The sequence below is a fragment of the Otolemur garnettii genome, unplaced genomic scaffold (genome assembly GCF_000181295.1).
Source record: "Otolemur garnettii isolate 467f Iridium unplaced genomic scaffold, OtoGar3 scaffold00029, whole genome shotgun sequence".
NCBI classification, from domain to species: Eukaryota; Metazoa; Chordata; class Mammalia; order Primates; family Galagidae; genus Otolemur; species Otolemur garnettii.
Window position 1 is genome coordinate 9,843,218 of NW_003852424.1, and position 17,075 is coordinate 9,860,292.

The following is a 17,075-nucleotide window of genomic DNA, read 5'->3' on the forward strand; positions in this document are numbered from 1 at the left end:
GAGGCTGGGGCAAGAGAATCGCTTGAGCTCAAGAGTTTGAGATTGCTGTGAGCAGTAATGCCAGGGCATTCTACTGAGGGTGACAAAATGAGACTCTGTCTCCAAAAAAAAAAGCCAGTACTTTCTCATACCATCATCAAGATTGTGCCAGGGCATTTTACACACTTGAGTAGGTGCCATGAGCCAGGCACCATGCTGGAGAGACTAAATTGAAGATAGAGTGGTGGGCAAATGATCCCTGCTGTGGAGGAAATGCTAACAGAACCCAGGACACTGTGATGGCGGGTGGGTGCCGAAGGCGCAGCTGCTACAGAGGAATGGAAAGAGCCTTTGGGGTCTGGGGTCTTGGCAGTCTCCTTCCTGGTACCTACACCCTCCCCATCTTCACGCGCGTCCCCCTCCCACCCCACATCCTTATGTCTGAGCTGGAAGAGATCTTGGCCTATAGCTCCTGACTCAGCGTGGGCCTGGCGATGCCCCCTGAGTGGCCTTGGAAGCTCTGCAGGGTACCTGTGGTTGGTATCCTGAGGGACCCCTTCCCAGGACAGTGTCTCCTCATTGGGTGTCCCCACAGACAAGTCTCTTGTTTGTTTCTACTCCACCTCTGTCCTCTGGTCCAGTTTTTTACTTCATAGCAGCACTAAGGGCTAACAGTGACCCTGCTAAGGTGCAGAGGGCTAGGTTTTTATATCAGTGGTCCTTGTAGGCCAAAGGAGTGAGAAATAAAAGAATTGAGATAAATCGTGTCCTTGGAAAATGGTGGTTCCTGAGTTAGGATCTCAGTCTCAAAGATCTCTAAACAGGTAGATTTTCAGATTGCCTGTTTGGCACTTAGCACTCATACGGAGATTAATTACAGCCTGTTAGGGGTTTCTTGTAATTATTTGTGACTTAAGCTTACTTATTGATGGCCGACGCTTTCGCTTTCAGTTTTGGTAGCCTCTCAGCTTCCTGTCTGAGAAGGTCCAGGCTTCTATTTCTTATTAAATTATCTCTTCCAAATAACATCACAGGCCTGTTCCCTAGAAGGGGACTGTGAGTGACATGCCTTTGAAATTCATAGGCACGGAAAGCCTGTTAGAATTTCCATTGTAGCAGCAGTGGAAAGTCAGCGTTTAGGGTCCGTTTGCCATGTCATTATGACCTTGGGTTTTACTTTATTTTCAGATTGCGGTGCTTTTGTCCACAAAGGCTGCCGAGAAAGTCTGGCCTCCTGTGCAAAGATCAGAATGAAGGTAAGACATTTAAAATCCTCGGGATTTGGGAGAGTTGAGGTTATAGTGGGTTTTGTTTATTTTAATCATTTGGTGCCATTCTCTGTGGCTTTAATATTGTGTTGCTGTGGAAGTGGTTTTCTTTCTAACCAAGGATGCAGACATGCTCTGCTATTCACACACGTCCTCGTTGGAGACCATGAGGGCCGCAGGTGTTATTAGGAGGTTTTAATCTGAGGGTAGGGTTCATCATGCTTAGCCCTGGCCCATCTGGTAGTACTTTCCTCCACAGGTACATATAGATATCTCTGATCACCTGATGTAAGAATAGGAAGTGCCCATTGTGTGGTGGTACCTGCTCTGGGCGTCATGCCAGTGGCCCTCAGAAAAAGATTATAAATTAGGGGCATACCTTTCTAGCGTGTATGGTTTTCAGTGTCCTAGACACCTGTAAATGTCTTTTTGCTCCTTGTCAGGAGAGGACTCTCCATCCCCATCTGCACAGATGCCCAGCATACTATGTGCTTCATTAATAACCAAACAAGTTTATTTGTTGTGATGTTCTCAATCAGGAATGTGTGTCAGAGTTATCTCAGGAGCTTATTAAACTTAATTATTAACTTATGGGCTCTTAGTTTCAGATTCTGGGGTGAAGTCCAAGGATTTGCATTTCTAGTAAGTTCTCAGATGATGCTAATGGTCCTAGGACCTAAGTGTGAGAGAATGAACTTGTGTGAAGATGGCAAACTTCTGCACCCCAGGTCTCATTCAGCCTATGGATATATGTTTTGTTTGGCTTATAGAATATTCTTTAAAATTTGAGTTAATGCGGTTATTTAAAAATCACATTTCTTAGTTTTCTTAATTTCTCGTGAAAAATCGGAAGTTCTCATAACCCTGGGCCTATTGGTGTCTCCTCACCGAGCTCATCCAGCTGTCCTTTCCCGTAGTACTTACCACCTTCTCAGAGTCCGTATTAACCATCTTCATTGTCTATATCTCAGGTGGCTATAAAGTTCATGGCCACCTTGTATATGTATGTTACATAGTATGGTCAGTACCTTCCCCCTATTAGAATATACACTACAAAGTTGCCAAGCAATCTGAAGGCAGACATCTTTGATCCACTAAAGAGTCCGAGCACCTAGAATGGTGTCTGGCTATAGATCTGTAAGTGTGGGAGGGAAGGGTGGCAGGATGGTCAGCTGGAGCTGAGTGGTCCTCCTCCTGTAGACGGGAAGTTCCCCACTGCCACCGCCCCGGCTCACTTCCGTCATTACTACCTGCCTGACCCTACAGTCTTTTGACTTTGTGATCTTGGGTAAGACTGACTGCTGTTGTGAATGTAACTACAGAGCAATAATGATACACAGCTACCATTCCCGTATGAAAGAATATAACCTGAAAGGGGAATTCAGTTTCAGATTGGAAATACCCTCTTTAATAATTGATCTCATTAATTAATTATATGCTACAAAGTCTTAACTAAAATTAGCATTTTGCCTAAGAATTGAGCACCTTATAAATTCTAGTCACTGGAGAGAGAGAAATGAAAAAGGCACAGATGTTGCTTTTGAGGAACCAACCTGGTGGGGAAGATAGCTAGGCAGTTACCATAAATGAGAAGAAGGGGGTGCCGTGCCAGGCAGTGCCTGGGGTGAGGAGAGGAAAGAAGCTAGTGGATGGCTTTGCCCAGGAAGTACAATATGTAAATAGTCTCAAAGGGAAAGAATGCCGCGCCTAGGAATGTAAGAGAGGCATCCATAGCAGAAGGCAGGCATCTGTGGCATGGGAGGTGGGCTTGGGAGGTTTAGAGGATGGCACTGGGCAGCCGTCCGGTGGGCACCGGGATGGCACCGGGCAGCCGTCGCCGGGGTGCAGGGTGAGGGCCATGCAGAAAACAGCAGGAAAGGAAGAAGCCTCTCTTCACCTCCAGGCTTCTCGAAGCCTGACAGAGGGTGAGCTGTCAATACAGGCTTCATGAACTTATTTTTTTTCCTTAGCAGCCCAAAGGTAGCCTTCAGGCGCACGACACATCGTCACTGCCCACGGTCATCATGAGGAACAAGCGTGAGTAGCACACTCCCCTTCTCAGAATCCCCTTTCTGACTTTCTAGTCTGGACTGAACCATATTGTAGTAATGTGCATTTATTATTTATAATCAAATTCGAATAGCTGTTTTGTGGAAAGTTAGAGAAGACTGCAGTTTAATGCTGCAGATTCCGCTGCCTCTCTGCAAGTTTCTAGAATAGTGTGTGTATTTGACTCAGGGCAACACCTCTGCCCTGCGTGTTTAAGCACATCAACCTGTGTGCCTCTCAGTAGTTTAGAACGCAAGTGCTTGCTGTGAGTGCTTTGTAGTTGTGCAAATCAAATATGATCTTGCTTGTTAAACTCCTTTATAAACTGTGAAGCTATAGAAATGGTTCAATTTTTTTTTTTCCCCCAAGGAACTGAAGCAGTACACAAAATTAAGAAAATCATAATCTCCCAGTCACATCAGGCTTGTCATTAGTGTGTACAAGACTCCGCTTTGGTTTTTCTTGATACTTTTCCCTTTCAATTCTTCATTCATACTGCAATTTACTGTTGTTCCTTCTAATCTGTTGTTATCTTCAGACATCTGTGTATCTTTGGGGAAAAATTGTCATTTTGTGTTGAATTTAAATCAGATAATATGACTTAGGCTTATAATCTTTTTTTTCCACTTAATACTGTGTTTTGAGGTCTGTGCATGTTGTAAGCTATTCTTTCAGACTGCTGTATCATGTATCACATTTTAATTATGTAGTTCCCCCCCAACGGTAGAATATTTAAATTGCTTCCAACTACTACCATAAATAACAAGTAGTGAATCCACAGTGTTCTCCTCTCCTTTCTTTTCCCTTCCTCCCTTCTACCCTCCTCTTCCCCGTTCTTCCCTCCCTTCCTCCTCCCTTCCTCCTCCCTCCCTTCCTCCTCCTCCCTCCCCCTTCCTCCTCTCTCCCCCCTTCCTCCCTCCTCCATCCAACCCTTTCCCCTCCCTCCCTCCCTCCTCTGGTTAGGGTTAGGGTTAGGCTTGTCAGAGTCAGAGTCTCTCTCACTCTGTTGCCCTGGGTGGAATGCCATGACATCATCATAGCTCACAGTAACCTCAAACTCTTTGGGCTTAAGTGATCCTCCTGCCTCAGCCTCTTGAGTAGCTGGGACTGCAGTACAGGCACCTGCTATGACGCCTGGCTATTTTTCTATTTTTTGTAGAGATGGGGGTCCCACTCTTAATCAGGCTGGTCTCTGACTCCTGAGCCACTGGACACCACTTCTGCAGTGTTTTGTAAAAGTTTCCAGTTAAAAGTTAAAAGTGTGTATCCTTGGGCTCTACCGGAATCAGAAACTGGGGTGGAGCCCAACAGTCTGTGTTTAATAGATCTCCATGTGATTTCTGATGCCTACTCAAGCTTGAGAACTGCTGCTTTCTACCAGATTTCTCTGAGTACTTCCAGATAGCTCCAGAATGGCTATACTAACTAGTCTGTACTCCCACAGAAGATTTTGAATTCCCTTGAGACATGTGTAATCTGGTTATCATCCATCTTTGCATGTGGATGCGTAGAAGAGGAGCTTTGCCAGATTGGCACCTGCTTCACGCTGTGAGCTCACCCTTCTAATAAAGCTTCTACAGGTCTAATCTTCCTTAAACTCTTTTTTTCCCTGTGACATCTCTTGTTTCAGAACCTTTTTTCTTTCGCATCAGATAAAATGACACTCATTCTCTTCTTTTTAAATACCTGTTATGTATTGTATTAACTCTGACCCCTCATAAATATTCTTATTCCTCTATCACCCCACTGAGGCAAGGTAGTAGTTAAGAATATAGGTTATGAATTTAATTTGTATAGATGTGGGTCCCAGCACCACCACTTGATAGCTGTGTAACCCTGAACATTATTGAACCATTCTGTGCCCTATTACCTCCCTGTGATGGGGGCTGATCACAGAGTAGTAGGCACGTTTGAATCACATCACACTTACAGAGTACTTAGTAGGCACTAGCTGTGTAACCCTGAACATTATTGAACCTCTCTGTGCCCTATTACCTCCCTGTGATGGGGGCTGATCACAGAGTAGTAGGCACGTTTGAATCACATCACACTTACAGAGTACTTAGTAGGCACTAGCTGTGTAACCCTGAACATTATTGAACCTCTCTGTGCCCTATTACCTCCCTGTGATGGGGGCTGATCACAGAGTAGTAGGCACGTTTGAATCACATCACACTTACAGAGTACTTAGTAGGCACTCCTCAGCTGCTAGCTGCCACTGGTGTCAGCACCACCAAGAGTAAGGCTCTGAGATGATGCATATCAAACAAGGAAGAGCTGTTGCTTTTATCTACCTATGTTGCCTTTCAGATGTTATTCTTTATCACTTTTTAAGGCTTTGTATAACATGACTTCCTTGCTTCTCCAGCCTTTTCACCAATCCCTTGTTTATATCCACTATTTGCAGCTGCAAATATTTTTCGTCCCCTTTTTATTAACACTCATAATTACCCTGCCTTCTTTTTACAGTTCTTCTCATCAGAATTACCTTCTTTTCTTTCTCACCTTTCTACAGCCTTCCCATTCTTCAAGACCAGGGTTTCTTCATCCGCTCAGTGACCTTCCTTCTGAAGCACTTAGATGTGCTCCAAGCTCTTTTACACCTCAGCACGGTCTCTCTTCTGCACTTGGGAGCGGGGCCCATGTCCTGCGTACTTCCTACACAAGGCTCTGGTCATATTGTAGAGTGTCATGTCTCTGGTGTTTTATTGTGTCACCTTCTTCTAAATAAGATTTGAAATGGAAATTAATGATTTTCTTTAATATTGTTAAGTCAGAAACATCCTGAGATACTGTGAAGTCATAACCGCCATCCCAGTCTTATTTCCTTCAGCTCTTGACCCTCCTGGGGATGGACAGATAATGCAACTTGTGGCTGGGGCAACAGCTCAGTTACCATGGAAAAGTAATTTGTTACCCAAGTGCCAGTGTGAATATATTAGAAAATTTGATCTCTGTTTTTCCCTTTGATCCCACTCAGGATAAATGTGGAATATGCAGTCAGATTCCCTTGAAATTCAATGCAGGGATTGGGATGTGAGCCCCTCTCACAGTAAAAAAATCTGCATATAACTTTTGATTTCCCCAAAACTAATAGCCTACTGTTGACCTTACTGATAACATAAACAATTAATACATATTTTCTATTTTAAATGTGTTATATACCACATTATTAAGATAGAAAAAAGAAAATTTTAAGGAGGAGAAAATACTATTAAGTAAGTAGAAGTGGATCATCATAAGTCTTCATTCTTGTCACGGAGTAGGCTGAGGAAGAGGAGGGCTGGTCTTGCTGTCTCAGGATTGCAAAGACAGAAGCAAAGCCACAGATAGGTGGACTCTGCATTTCATACCCATGTTGTTCAAGGCCCAAGTGTAGTTATTTGACAATAAACAAGTGGCACATTTTCTTCTTCTGTAAATTAAAAGAATTTATCAAAATCTCCACTTTCAAATGATAGACAGAGTCACTTACATTGACTATGTAGTAAAATACACAGACTCCCAGCCCCAGCCCCAGAGGACAAGGAGGGCCGGGCATTTCATATCCACCCATCACTTCAAATGTTTTGTGAGTGGTAGTTCCCAAATAAATACTGGTTATCTCTAAGATTCCTTTTATCCTTAAGATTCTATCTTATTTTTAGTTTAAATTTTCAGATACATAATTTTTTCACGTGATTTTTTGCCCACATTGCTTCATTTCCATCCCACCCCATAAGTAGTCACTCTTGAGTTTATTTTCTTGGAGTTCCCTTATTGAATTAAAACAAATATCAACCTGGATTTTTAATTTTTCTTTTAAGCATAAAAAATAAGGTGTTGTGTGCTTTGTTCTGCACCTTGATTGTTGCCCCCATTAATACATCATGGAGATTTGTGCTGACACATGGAGAGCATCCTCTTTTCTTTTTTTTTTTTGGAGACAGAGCCTCAAGCTGTCCCCCTGGGCAGAGTGCCATGGCATCACGCTCACAGCAACCTCCAACTCCTGGGCTCAAGCGAGTCTCCTGCCTCCGCCTCCCAAGTAGCTGGGACCACAGGCGCCCGCCACAACGCCCGGCCATTTTTTGGCTGCAGCCATCATTGTTGTTTGGCGGGTCCAGGCTGTGGATTCGAACCCGCCACCTCAGGTGTACGTGGCTGGCGCCTTAGCCGGTTGAGCCACAGGCGCCGAGCCAGCATCCTCTTTTCTTAAACGCTGTGCCGTATTCCCGTATCTGATGTACTGTAACTTTTAACCAGTCTTCTTTCAGTACTCATTTATGTCGTTCCAAATCTTTTGCTTTTACTTAACAATAATTGCATTGAATAACTTTGGATATGCATCATTCATACAAGTATATCTTGTAAAATAAACATAATCTGAAAGTTAAATCCCCGGATCAAAGATTATAGCCATTTACAATTTCAATAGTTACTGCCAGACTACCATCCATAGATTTCCGTACCAGTTTACACTTCAAGGGCAAATCTGTCTGATTTATTCATTTTTTGAGACAGAATCTCATGCTGTCACCCTGAATAGAGTGTTGTGGCATCATCATAGCTCACAGCAACCTCCAACTCCTGGGCTAAAGCGACCCTCTTTCTTCAGTTTTCTATTTTTAGTAGAGATGGGGTCTTGTTCTTGCTCAGGCTGGTCTTGAACTCCTGAGCTCAAGCAGTCCACCTGCCTCAGCCTCCCAGAGTGCTAGCAAATCTGTTTTAAAGCACCTTGTTTCTTTTTGGCACTTGTCACACGAGTTAGTACTAGGAGGGTGTGGGTAGGTGATGGTTTAATTAGTGTCCTCTTTTCCTTTGCAGCCTCTCAGCCAAAGGAGCGCCCTCGATCTGCAGTCCTCCTGGCAGATGAAACCACCACCACCCCAATGTTTGCTAATAGGCGGTCCCAGCAGAGTGTCTCACTCTCCAAAAGTGTCTCCATACAGAACATTACTGGGTAAGTGGAGATTTAAAGATAGCACAGTTGATATCTAGGCTGATGAAAGCATAATAATCATATCATGGCAAAAAGATTCTTCTTTGAGAAATAAATGTGCAGTACAATGGATTGGTGCCCAGTTGGGCGGTGCAGAGTAGGAGGAAGAGGAATGTGTTTTGATGCATGTCACGACTGCCGTTCTGCCACAAGGATCTCCTGAGGTTGCTCTCAAGGCTTTTGTATATGACCAGACCCACTTTTGAAGAAGCTGAACATGAAAAAGATGATTTTTAGATCAAAATAAGAAGCAGGAATAGGAAAAAAGATGATTTGATTCTGAGTTTGTAGTTGCAATCCCTTATTTCCAGATGTTATACGTTTCTGTTGTTCAGATAAACCTGTTGGTTTTATCTTTTTAAGTCTCTTTTCCATCCTGGCCTCTTCACCCTTGTCAGTACCATGGAGGTGCATTATGAGCCATTTCTTACACTGGGTGCCCACTCACTCACTTGCAGTGAGTTTCTTTTGTGGTGTCCTGGCCAGGCCTTAGCTGTTAGGTGTTAGCACAGGGTTGATTATGATGTTATTGTCTGTTGGGGGCTAAGATGCCAGGTCTTCCCACCACATAAATAAGTCATCTGAAATGTAGGACTCAAAGCATCTCTTGCATGTCTCTTAACCTAGGTTGAAGGAAAATTCACAACTAAAGGATGCAAAGTCTCCCTTTGTCTGTGTTTCCTAACCTCTTTGCTAGGTAATGTTTTTTCCTCTTTAAAAAAAAAAAGTTTCAGGTATTTTTGTTTTGTCTTTTTGTTTTCATTGTTCTTAAAAGCTTTCTTTTCACAGTTGTAATGTTACTAAAGTTTTATTGGCATTATGACTTTGAAAAATTGATCTTTAAATTAAATTTAAGGTTTTAAAGGACTCTTGTGTCAAACACTTGTGCCTATTCTACTAGCTAGTGATTTGGGGTTGAGAATGTCCAAAGAATATAATTTATTATGTGAATGCTGAATGTAGAATCACTTGGAGAATGGGGTCGGGGTGAGTGTAGTGGTTGGACAATCAGTTTTGAGCAGAGAAATTTTTGAGGTCATGTGTAAATGGTTGAAGGGGGGAAGTTCTCCTTTCTTCATAATCTTTTTTTTTTAAGGGACTCAAAAGATTCAAAAAGTTTTGAGTTCACCTGGATGTTAAATGCTTCCATTGATGTTAATGCCTCAGTAAGTTAGTGTTGTATGTGGCTGTGAACCTGTTAAGTACTCTGTCTTTAGACCCTGGAGTGCTTCCAGCCCCCTGTCAGTTTAGAGTTTTTTAAGTACTCGTTTAATGCAAGCCCTGGCTTATCAGAATGTATTTGACAGTATGTATTTCTTTCTGTCCCCAGAGTTGGCAGCGATGAGAACATGTCAAACACCTGGAAATTCCTATCTCATTCAACAGATTCACTAAATAAAATCAGCAAAGTCAATGAATCAACAGAATCACTTACTGATGAGGGTAAGAAGTAGTTATGGCCTAAGTTGTATGCCACTGTAAAGACTGTGCACCCACGTTACCTAGAATACAAGTGTTACTGGAATAATAGGGCGTGCCTCCTTGTGGAAGCTCTCCAGGTTGTCTGTGAAGCCTCATGCTTGGTAATGAACTGGTAATCAGACTTACCCTATTATCAGCTGTCTGTTGAAGGATGTCATTAATTTTAATGTAGGCATATCTTCAGTATAAATGCTTTTTCTTCCCCTAGACCTTTGCACACATTCAGTGCTAGCTGTTTTGGCACACTTGGAAGCCTGTTCTCTTAAACACATAAAGACACCAGATCCCTTCCGGTTCCTATTTCGTGTAGGAGTCGTGTCTTAATTATGTTTATGTGATGTTCATCACTCTTAACCAAGGTCTTGAATATAGACCCTGTCCTTCCCAAACAGACCATTGGTTCCTTCCTCGTCCTAGATCGTCCTCTCCATGAATATCTCATATATCAGTGCAGCATGTTTGTGTCTTAACAAAATCCGCCAACACCCTGAGGACAGCCCAGCATAGGCTTTTTAGAGGTCACAGGCCCAAGATTCTGATAATGATTTTTTGATATTTTGAGGAGTAGGTACAGACATGAATGAAGGACAGCTAATGGGAGACTTTGAGATTGATTCCAAGCAGCTGGAAGCAGAGTCCTGGAGTCGGATAGTGGACAGCAAGTTTCTGAAACAGCAGAAGAAAGATGTGGTCAAACGGCAAGAGGTGATTTATGGTGAGATTCTTCATTTTGCTCTTAAATTGGATTTCCGTTGTCTAGCATTTGTCAAGCTGCGGATCATCAGTTATTCCATATGTGGCCTCTTAAAGACTTTCTTTAAAAGTGTTAAGGTATAAGAGATACGTTCTTATTAGTATATTGAGTGCTTATTTATACAGCAGGCCTAAGAAAGAGATCTCTTGTGAAAGGAACAGTTTATTTAGTTCCTCAGCCCCGCTAGAAACTAGACTAAACAAAAGTCATTTCTAGAAATGAGGAGCACAGTCCATTATGAGAGGCACTGAATCCTGCACAGACCTCCTTGGAAATCACTATAAGACTGGTAGAGGCCGGGTGTCGTGGCTCACGCCTGTAATCCCAGCACTCTGGGAAGCTGAGGCAGGTGGATCACCTGAGCTCGGGCAAGCGCTATGATGATGCCACAGCACTCTACCTAGGGAAATGGTGAGACTCTGTCTCAAAAAAAAAAAAGAACTGACAGAATCCAATATTCTTGTCATCAGAAAGTAGTGTTAGATCACATGAAAAATAGAGGAAAAAGGTAAGAACAGTTTTGGGGGAAAGATAACTGTTAAGTAGTTTTAAAGTTTAAATTGGACTCTAAGCTAGCTTTCTGATAGCAGCAGGTGATCTTTAAAAGAGAATCCTCAGAGCATCTCTGATCATCCCTGATCTTTGTCCTGCTTCTAGAGTTGATGCAGACAGAGTTCCACCACCTCCGTACACTCAAGATCATGAGTGACGTTTACAGCCGAGGGATGATGACAGATCTGCTCTTCGAGCAACAGATGGTGGAAAAGCTGTTTCCCTGTCTTGATGAGCTGATCAGTATACACAGTCAGTTCTTCCAGCGGATCCTGGAGCGGAAGAAGGAGTCTCTGGTGGATAAGAATGAAAAGAACTTTCTCATCAAGAGGATCGGGGATGTGCTTGTGAATCAGGTATGTGCTTGTGAATCAGGTGAGCAGTGGGCAGGGTCTCAGGTGCTCACATGCAGTGTGCAGTGGGGAGGAAAGTGAAGCTAATCTCTCTGAGCCTCAATTTCCTTTTCTATAAAATTAGGATAGTAGGGTTTCTCTCTTAATACTGTTTTAGAAAGTTAAAGGGAAGGTGTTTATAAAGTACGCGACGTGTGGCAGATTCGTGCTGAAAGTTTTTTTTACTCAGAGTCTATACTGTTATCAGAAATAGTGTCGGTTAAGAAATTAAAAAATATTTATTGGAAGCCTTCAACTTTCCCCTCTGCCTCAAATAAGAAGGATCTCATTTATCTAAAAACCAGCAGAAGCATGGAAAATGCAATGAGTATCTGTAAGCAGTTCAGAAAGTATGTATCATTGATACTTTCAAGGTGGTGTATGGTTTTAACCTCACTCCAAAAGATACAGTTAAAAATTATTTTAAGACTTTCAGATGTGTTTGTCACAGACAGCTGGTAATGTTTCTTTTAAAAATGTTCTTGCTCAAACTGTTCATGGTATAACCTTAACAGGTGGGGGGCATAACATGCTCGTCTGATCAAATCTTTTTTCCCCCAGCAAATCTCTGCTTCTGTGGAGAGGACCATTTCTCTCCACACCATTTCTTTGAGAATAGGGAATTTTGTCCTTCCCTTGTATTCCTGAGCCTATACCCCTCACTTCATGACTTCATTAGCACATTCATTCATTCTCCAAGTATCACATCTTCAGGTGAACTGCTGAGATTGTACACTTTGGGAATGATTTAAGGACTGTGTAGACTTGTTAGGACTGCTGGCCTGCTATTTCCTAGGTAATGATGGCTGGTTTTTATTATCAAAGTCAAATTTTTAAGGCCAAGTATCTCATGGAAAACTTCTAGTGAATTTCCTTGGTTTATTACTATTCATGCCAAATGGAAATTAGAACACACTCTGCATTTCTTATGTTCATAGTACGTAGGTACTTATGAAATTTTTTTAAATACATACATTTTTATTGATATTTAATTTATATGCCATACAGTCCACCCAATCAGTGTACAATTAAATGGATTTTAGTATATTCACAGTTGTGCAGCCATCACCGCTAAATGAGTCGATTTTAGAGCATTTTTGTTACCCCAGGCCCCGTAGTAGTCAGTCTTCACTCCCCACTACACATGTGCTCACTGCCCCAGCTGCCCCAGCCAAACAAAGCTTTATGTCTCTCTGGATTTGCCTGTTCTAGACATTTTGTATAGATGGACTAAAACAGTGTTTGGTCTTTGCAAGTGGGGATTTTTGCTTGTTTCTTTTTTTTTTTTTTTTTGCTTAGCATGATGCTTTTGAAAGTTATTGACATTGTAGCATGTACCTCATTCCTTTTTTGTAGCTAAATAGTATCCCATTGTATGAATATGCCTGTTCCATTTACTCATTGGTGGACATTCAGGTCATTTCTTTGGGGGGCTATTAGGAATAGTGTTGCTATGAACATCTGCCTACAGCTTTTTGTGCAAACACATTTTCATTTCCCTTGGGTGCATATCCAGGCGTGGAATTGTTAGTTCATGTGGTAAGTCTGCTCTTAACCTTTTGAGCGACTGCCAGACTGTTTTCCAAAGCTGGGGCACCATTTAAATTTGGGGGGAGGATTTATAAGGATGTACTCTTGGCTTGTACAAATAGAGTGGAAACTTTTTACAAAGTAGCATTATGAGTTCAGTGTGCTGAGTTGTGGCATAACTTCTGTTCCCTTTTCTCTGCAGTTTTCAGGTGAGAATGCAGAACGCTTAAAGAAGACGTATGGCAAGTTTTGTGGGCAACACAACCAGTCTGTAAACTACTTCAAAGACCTTTATACCAAGGATAAGCGTTTTCAAGCCTTTGTGAAGGTATTGATGTGAACCATGAAAATCCTGGTCATTGTCAAGAGTTATGTGTCACTATTGGTATTAGCTCGAGGTGCCAGTGCCACCTTTATATAGTTGCTAACAATTTGTTTGCTCCCTTGCAGAAGAAGATGAGCAGTTCAGTTGTAAGGAGGCTTGGAATCCCCGAGTGCATATTACTTGTAACCCAGAGGATCACCAAGTACCCGGTTTTATTCCAGAGAATATTGCAGTGTACCAAAGGTGAGCCTCCTTTATAACTACGTACCATGTGCCAGTGGACTGTTGGCCTGTGTCCACTAGAGACGGCATAGAAGAGCTAGTTCCTGCTCTCACAGGTCTAATAGAGATTTTTGTGTTTTGTCATGAAAATAATTTTCTTGAGTGAAAATGTGGACTGTTAGGTAGTTGTAGATGACAGCGAGAAGGAAAGGGACACCCACTGATTCCTTCAAGAGTTCAGTGACCTTGGCTCGGCGTCTGTGGCTCAAGTGGCTAAGGCGCCAGCCACAGACACCTAAGGTGGCGGGTTAGAATCCAGCCCGGGCCCACCACACAACAATAATGGCTGCAACCAAAAAATAGCCAGGCGCTGTGGCGGGCGCCTGTGGTCCCAGCTGCTTGGGAGGCTGAGGCAGGAGACTCGCTTGAGCCCAGGAGTTGGAGGTTGCTGTGAGCAGTGAAGCCACGGCACTCTACCCAGGGGGACAGCTTGAGGCTCTGTCTCAAAAAAAAAAAAAAAGAGTTCAATGACCTCAACGACTTATTTCTCCCTTATCGCTAAACTGGGTGATAAAGCCCACCAGTTCTTCCCAGAAATGCCACAATTGCTGCTGCTTCTCATTTAATCATTTCTTACTGGTTTTTCTCTCAGCTAATCCCACTCCTAGACAGTTAAAGATTACAAAGCAGTACATTAAAGATTAGCAAACCGAGGACTTAAATAAAACTTATTCCTCTCTCTATTATTCCCCCTTCTTAAAAATATTTAGTTCCTTTTATTTTAAAATGTAGCATATAATTGTGTATTTTTTATTGTTGGAAACTTGTAACTTTCTTTAGAATTAAATTTGGACAGCAGTCGGATTGGGTACATGACCTCTGATGTGCTGGCTTCCCTCTGACAGCATAACCACAATGGGAGAAGGACACTGTGGAGCGAGAAAGCAGGACTCCCTCCCCTTCTATCTGCCCTTGTCTGAAAGGAGCCGATAATCATAGTTGTCCTTTCCTTCCAAGACAATGAAGCGGAGCAGGACGACCTGGCACAGTCATTGAGCCTGGTGAAGGATGTGATTGGAGCTGTGGACAGCAAAGTGGCAAGTTACGAAAAGAAAGTACGTCTCAATGAGATTTACATGAAGACAGACAGCAAGTCGATCATGAGGATGAAGAGTGGTCAGATGTTTGCCAAGGAGGATTTGAAACGGAAGAAGCTTGTGCGAGATGGGAGTGTGTTTCTGAAGAGTGCAACAGGGAGGTTGAAAGGTAAGGTTTGGCTTACTTTCTTTTTAAATTTCAGAATGTTATATGGGTACGAACATTTTGGTTACATGTGTTACTTTGTACAGTTTGAGTTGAGGTTATAATTGTGTCTGTCCCCCAGACGGTATGCTTGTACCCGTTTACTCATGCCCCTCCTCCTACCTGCTGATTCTGTTGATTTCTGCCATGTATATTCGTGTGTGTGAATCACTTAGTTCCAGTTTAAAAGTGAGCACATGTGATTTTCCCCCCCATTTCTCTGATGCTCCTAAAGTGAAGTATTAAGTCCCTTTTGTCTCAATTGAAGTTTGTGTCACCAAGGAGAATAGGCAAAATCCAAATGCTTTTGTGGGAAATTCACCATCAGATTCTTAGAGGGTCTAATCTCTATTAATTGTTCTTAATCCTATATCAAAAAGGGCTGGTTGGAGATTACTTACAAAATGCAGTGAAATAGAGTAACATTACGAGGGAATGGTGCACTCCAAGAGAATGGAAAGTTAAAATTTTAGAAAACAAAGCAGGCTTGGTGCCCGTAGCTCAGTGAGTAGGGTGCCAGCCACATACACCAAGGCTGGCGGGTTGGAGTCCAGCCCGGGCAGCTAAACAGTCATGACAACTGCAAGAAAAAAATAGCCAGGCGTTGTTGTGGGTACCTATAGTCCCAGCTACCTGGGAAGCTGAGGCAAGAGAATCGCTTAAGCCCAAGAGTTAAGGTTACTGTGAGCTGTGACGTCAGAGCACTCTACCCAGGGTGACATAGTGAAACTCTATCTCAAAAAAAGAAAAGAAAGCAAAGGGTAAGATGAGTACAGATGTGCAGGCTGCTGAGGAGTGCTTATTCCCCTATGAGAGATGGGCAGCCAGTGGGGTTTGGTATCTGTGGCAAGACTATTCCAAGGAGAGAGACAGTGAGTGACACAGCATATAGAATCTTGAGATTGAAACCGTATCACTTGTTCACAAGAGATTTAACAGGATGTATAGCTTCTAAGGCCTTAGGGAAAGGTAAATTTAACTCAATCCAAATTGATTATTACGCTTTTTGATATTCTTTTCTTTTGTTCTTCTGTAAAGCAAAAAGATGCCATTTTCCATTTGGTTTTTATTTTCAAGTGGTCAGCTATATCAGGTTAAAGAAGTTATGAAGTTTGCTTGCTTTTTAATTCATTCATGCATTTTATTTATTTATTTATTTATTTTTGAGACACAGTCTCAAGCTATTGCCCTGGGTAGCGTGCTGTGGTGTCATAGCTCATAGCAACCTTCAACTCTGGATCAAGCGTTCCTCTTGCCTCAGTTTTTTCTATTTTTAGGAGAGACAGGGTCTCGCTTTTGCTCAGGGGGTTCTCAAACTTGTGAGCTCTAGCAGTCCACCCGCCTCACCCTCCCAGAAAGCTAGGATTACAGGCAATACTTTTTTTTTTTTTCCAGTTTTTGGCTGGAGCTAGGTTTGAACCCACCATTTCCAGTATATGGGGCCAGCGCCCTACTCCTTGAACCACAGGTGCCACCCGATACATTTATTTTTTAAAACATGTTTTCATCAAACCTGCACTCTGTGGACCCTGTGACTTCACCAGTAGCCATATACTTCGCTGGGCTCAGTGGTGCAGGCAGTGCTGTCAACCTTGTTGGCAGAGACAGAAGTTGGAGGAGATTTGTAATTCTTTCATCTCTGAGATATAAGTGGTGTGATCTAGGTAACTGCTGTCAGGAAAACAGAAGAGTCTAACCATGCTTAGAACAAATAGTAAAGATAGCTCATGCAGTCAGGTGGTTTCAGAGATGAGTACGACAAGAACAACCTGCTTAGAATTTGGGGTCAGAGTGAGGCGGCTTGGACAGAGGCACTTGCTGCACTTGTCATGCTCTGGAGTAGAGGAGAAAGTGTGAGGAGCAGCAGTGGAAGGATGAAGGGGAGGTGCCTGGGGACAGGGAGAAAATGGTCCCAGCAGCAGTGAGGAAGTGGCACACTGGGAGTTGGGGGGCATGGCACATGCAGGAGGGTGGACAGCTGGTGCTCTCAGCAGTGAGTGGTGGGAAATAAGCCTGAAGAAACCGGGGGCTCATGTATTGGGGAGCATGAGGAGTTGACAGTTGATACTGTTGATGGGGTAGGGCAAGAATGGATTCAAAAAGGAGGGCAAGAAGCAGGAAAGATGGCTCGGCGCCTGTGGCTCAAGCGGCTAGGCGCCAGCCACATACACCTAAGGTGGCGGGTTCGAATCCCCAGCCCGGGCCCGCCAAACAACAATGATGGCTGCCACCAAAAAAG

The 17,075-nt window shown here is 42.9% G+C and overlaps 1 protein-coding gene across 9 annotated transcripts in view; it reads left to right on the top strand.

Annotated features, from left to right (window-relative positions):
• AKAP13 (A-kinase anchoring protein 13) overlaps positions 1-17,075 on the top strand; it is a 298,016-nt gene that overhangs the window by 257,915 nt on the left and 23,026 nt on the right. For 6 of the 9 annotated variants that reach the window (XM_023512618.1, XM_023512611.1, XM_023512614.1 and 3 more), the window contains 9 exons: positions 1,168-1,235; positions 3,218-3,284; positions 8,103-8,238; positions 9,608-9,720; positions 10,322-10,474; positions 11,171-11,421; positions 13,190-13,315; positions 13,438-13,555; positions 14,552-14,800. In XM_023512618.1, coding sequence (XP_023368386.1) covers positions 1,168-1,235; positions 3,218-3,284; positions 8,103-8,238; positions 9,608-9,720; positions 10,322-10,474; positions 11,171-11,421; positions 13,190-13,315; positions 13,438-13,555; positions 14,552-14,800 — 1,281 coding nt within the window. The remainder of the gene's footprint in view (positions 1-1,167; positions 1,236-3,217; positions 3,285-8,102; positions 8,239-9,607; positions 9,721-10,321; positions 10,475-11,170; positions 11,422-13,189; positions 13,316-13,437; positions 13,556-14,551; positions 14,801-17,075) is intronic. The other 3 variants (XM_023512613.1, XM_023512619.1, XM_023512612.1) reach the window with 2 other exon arrangements.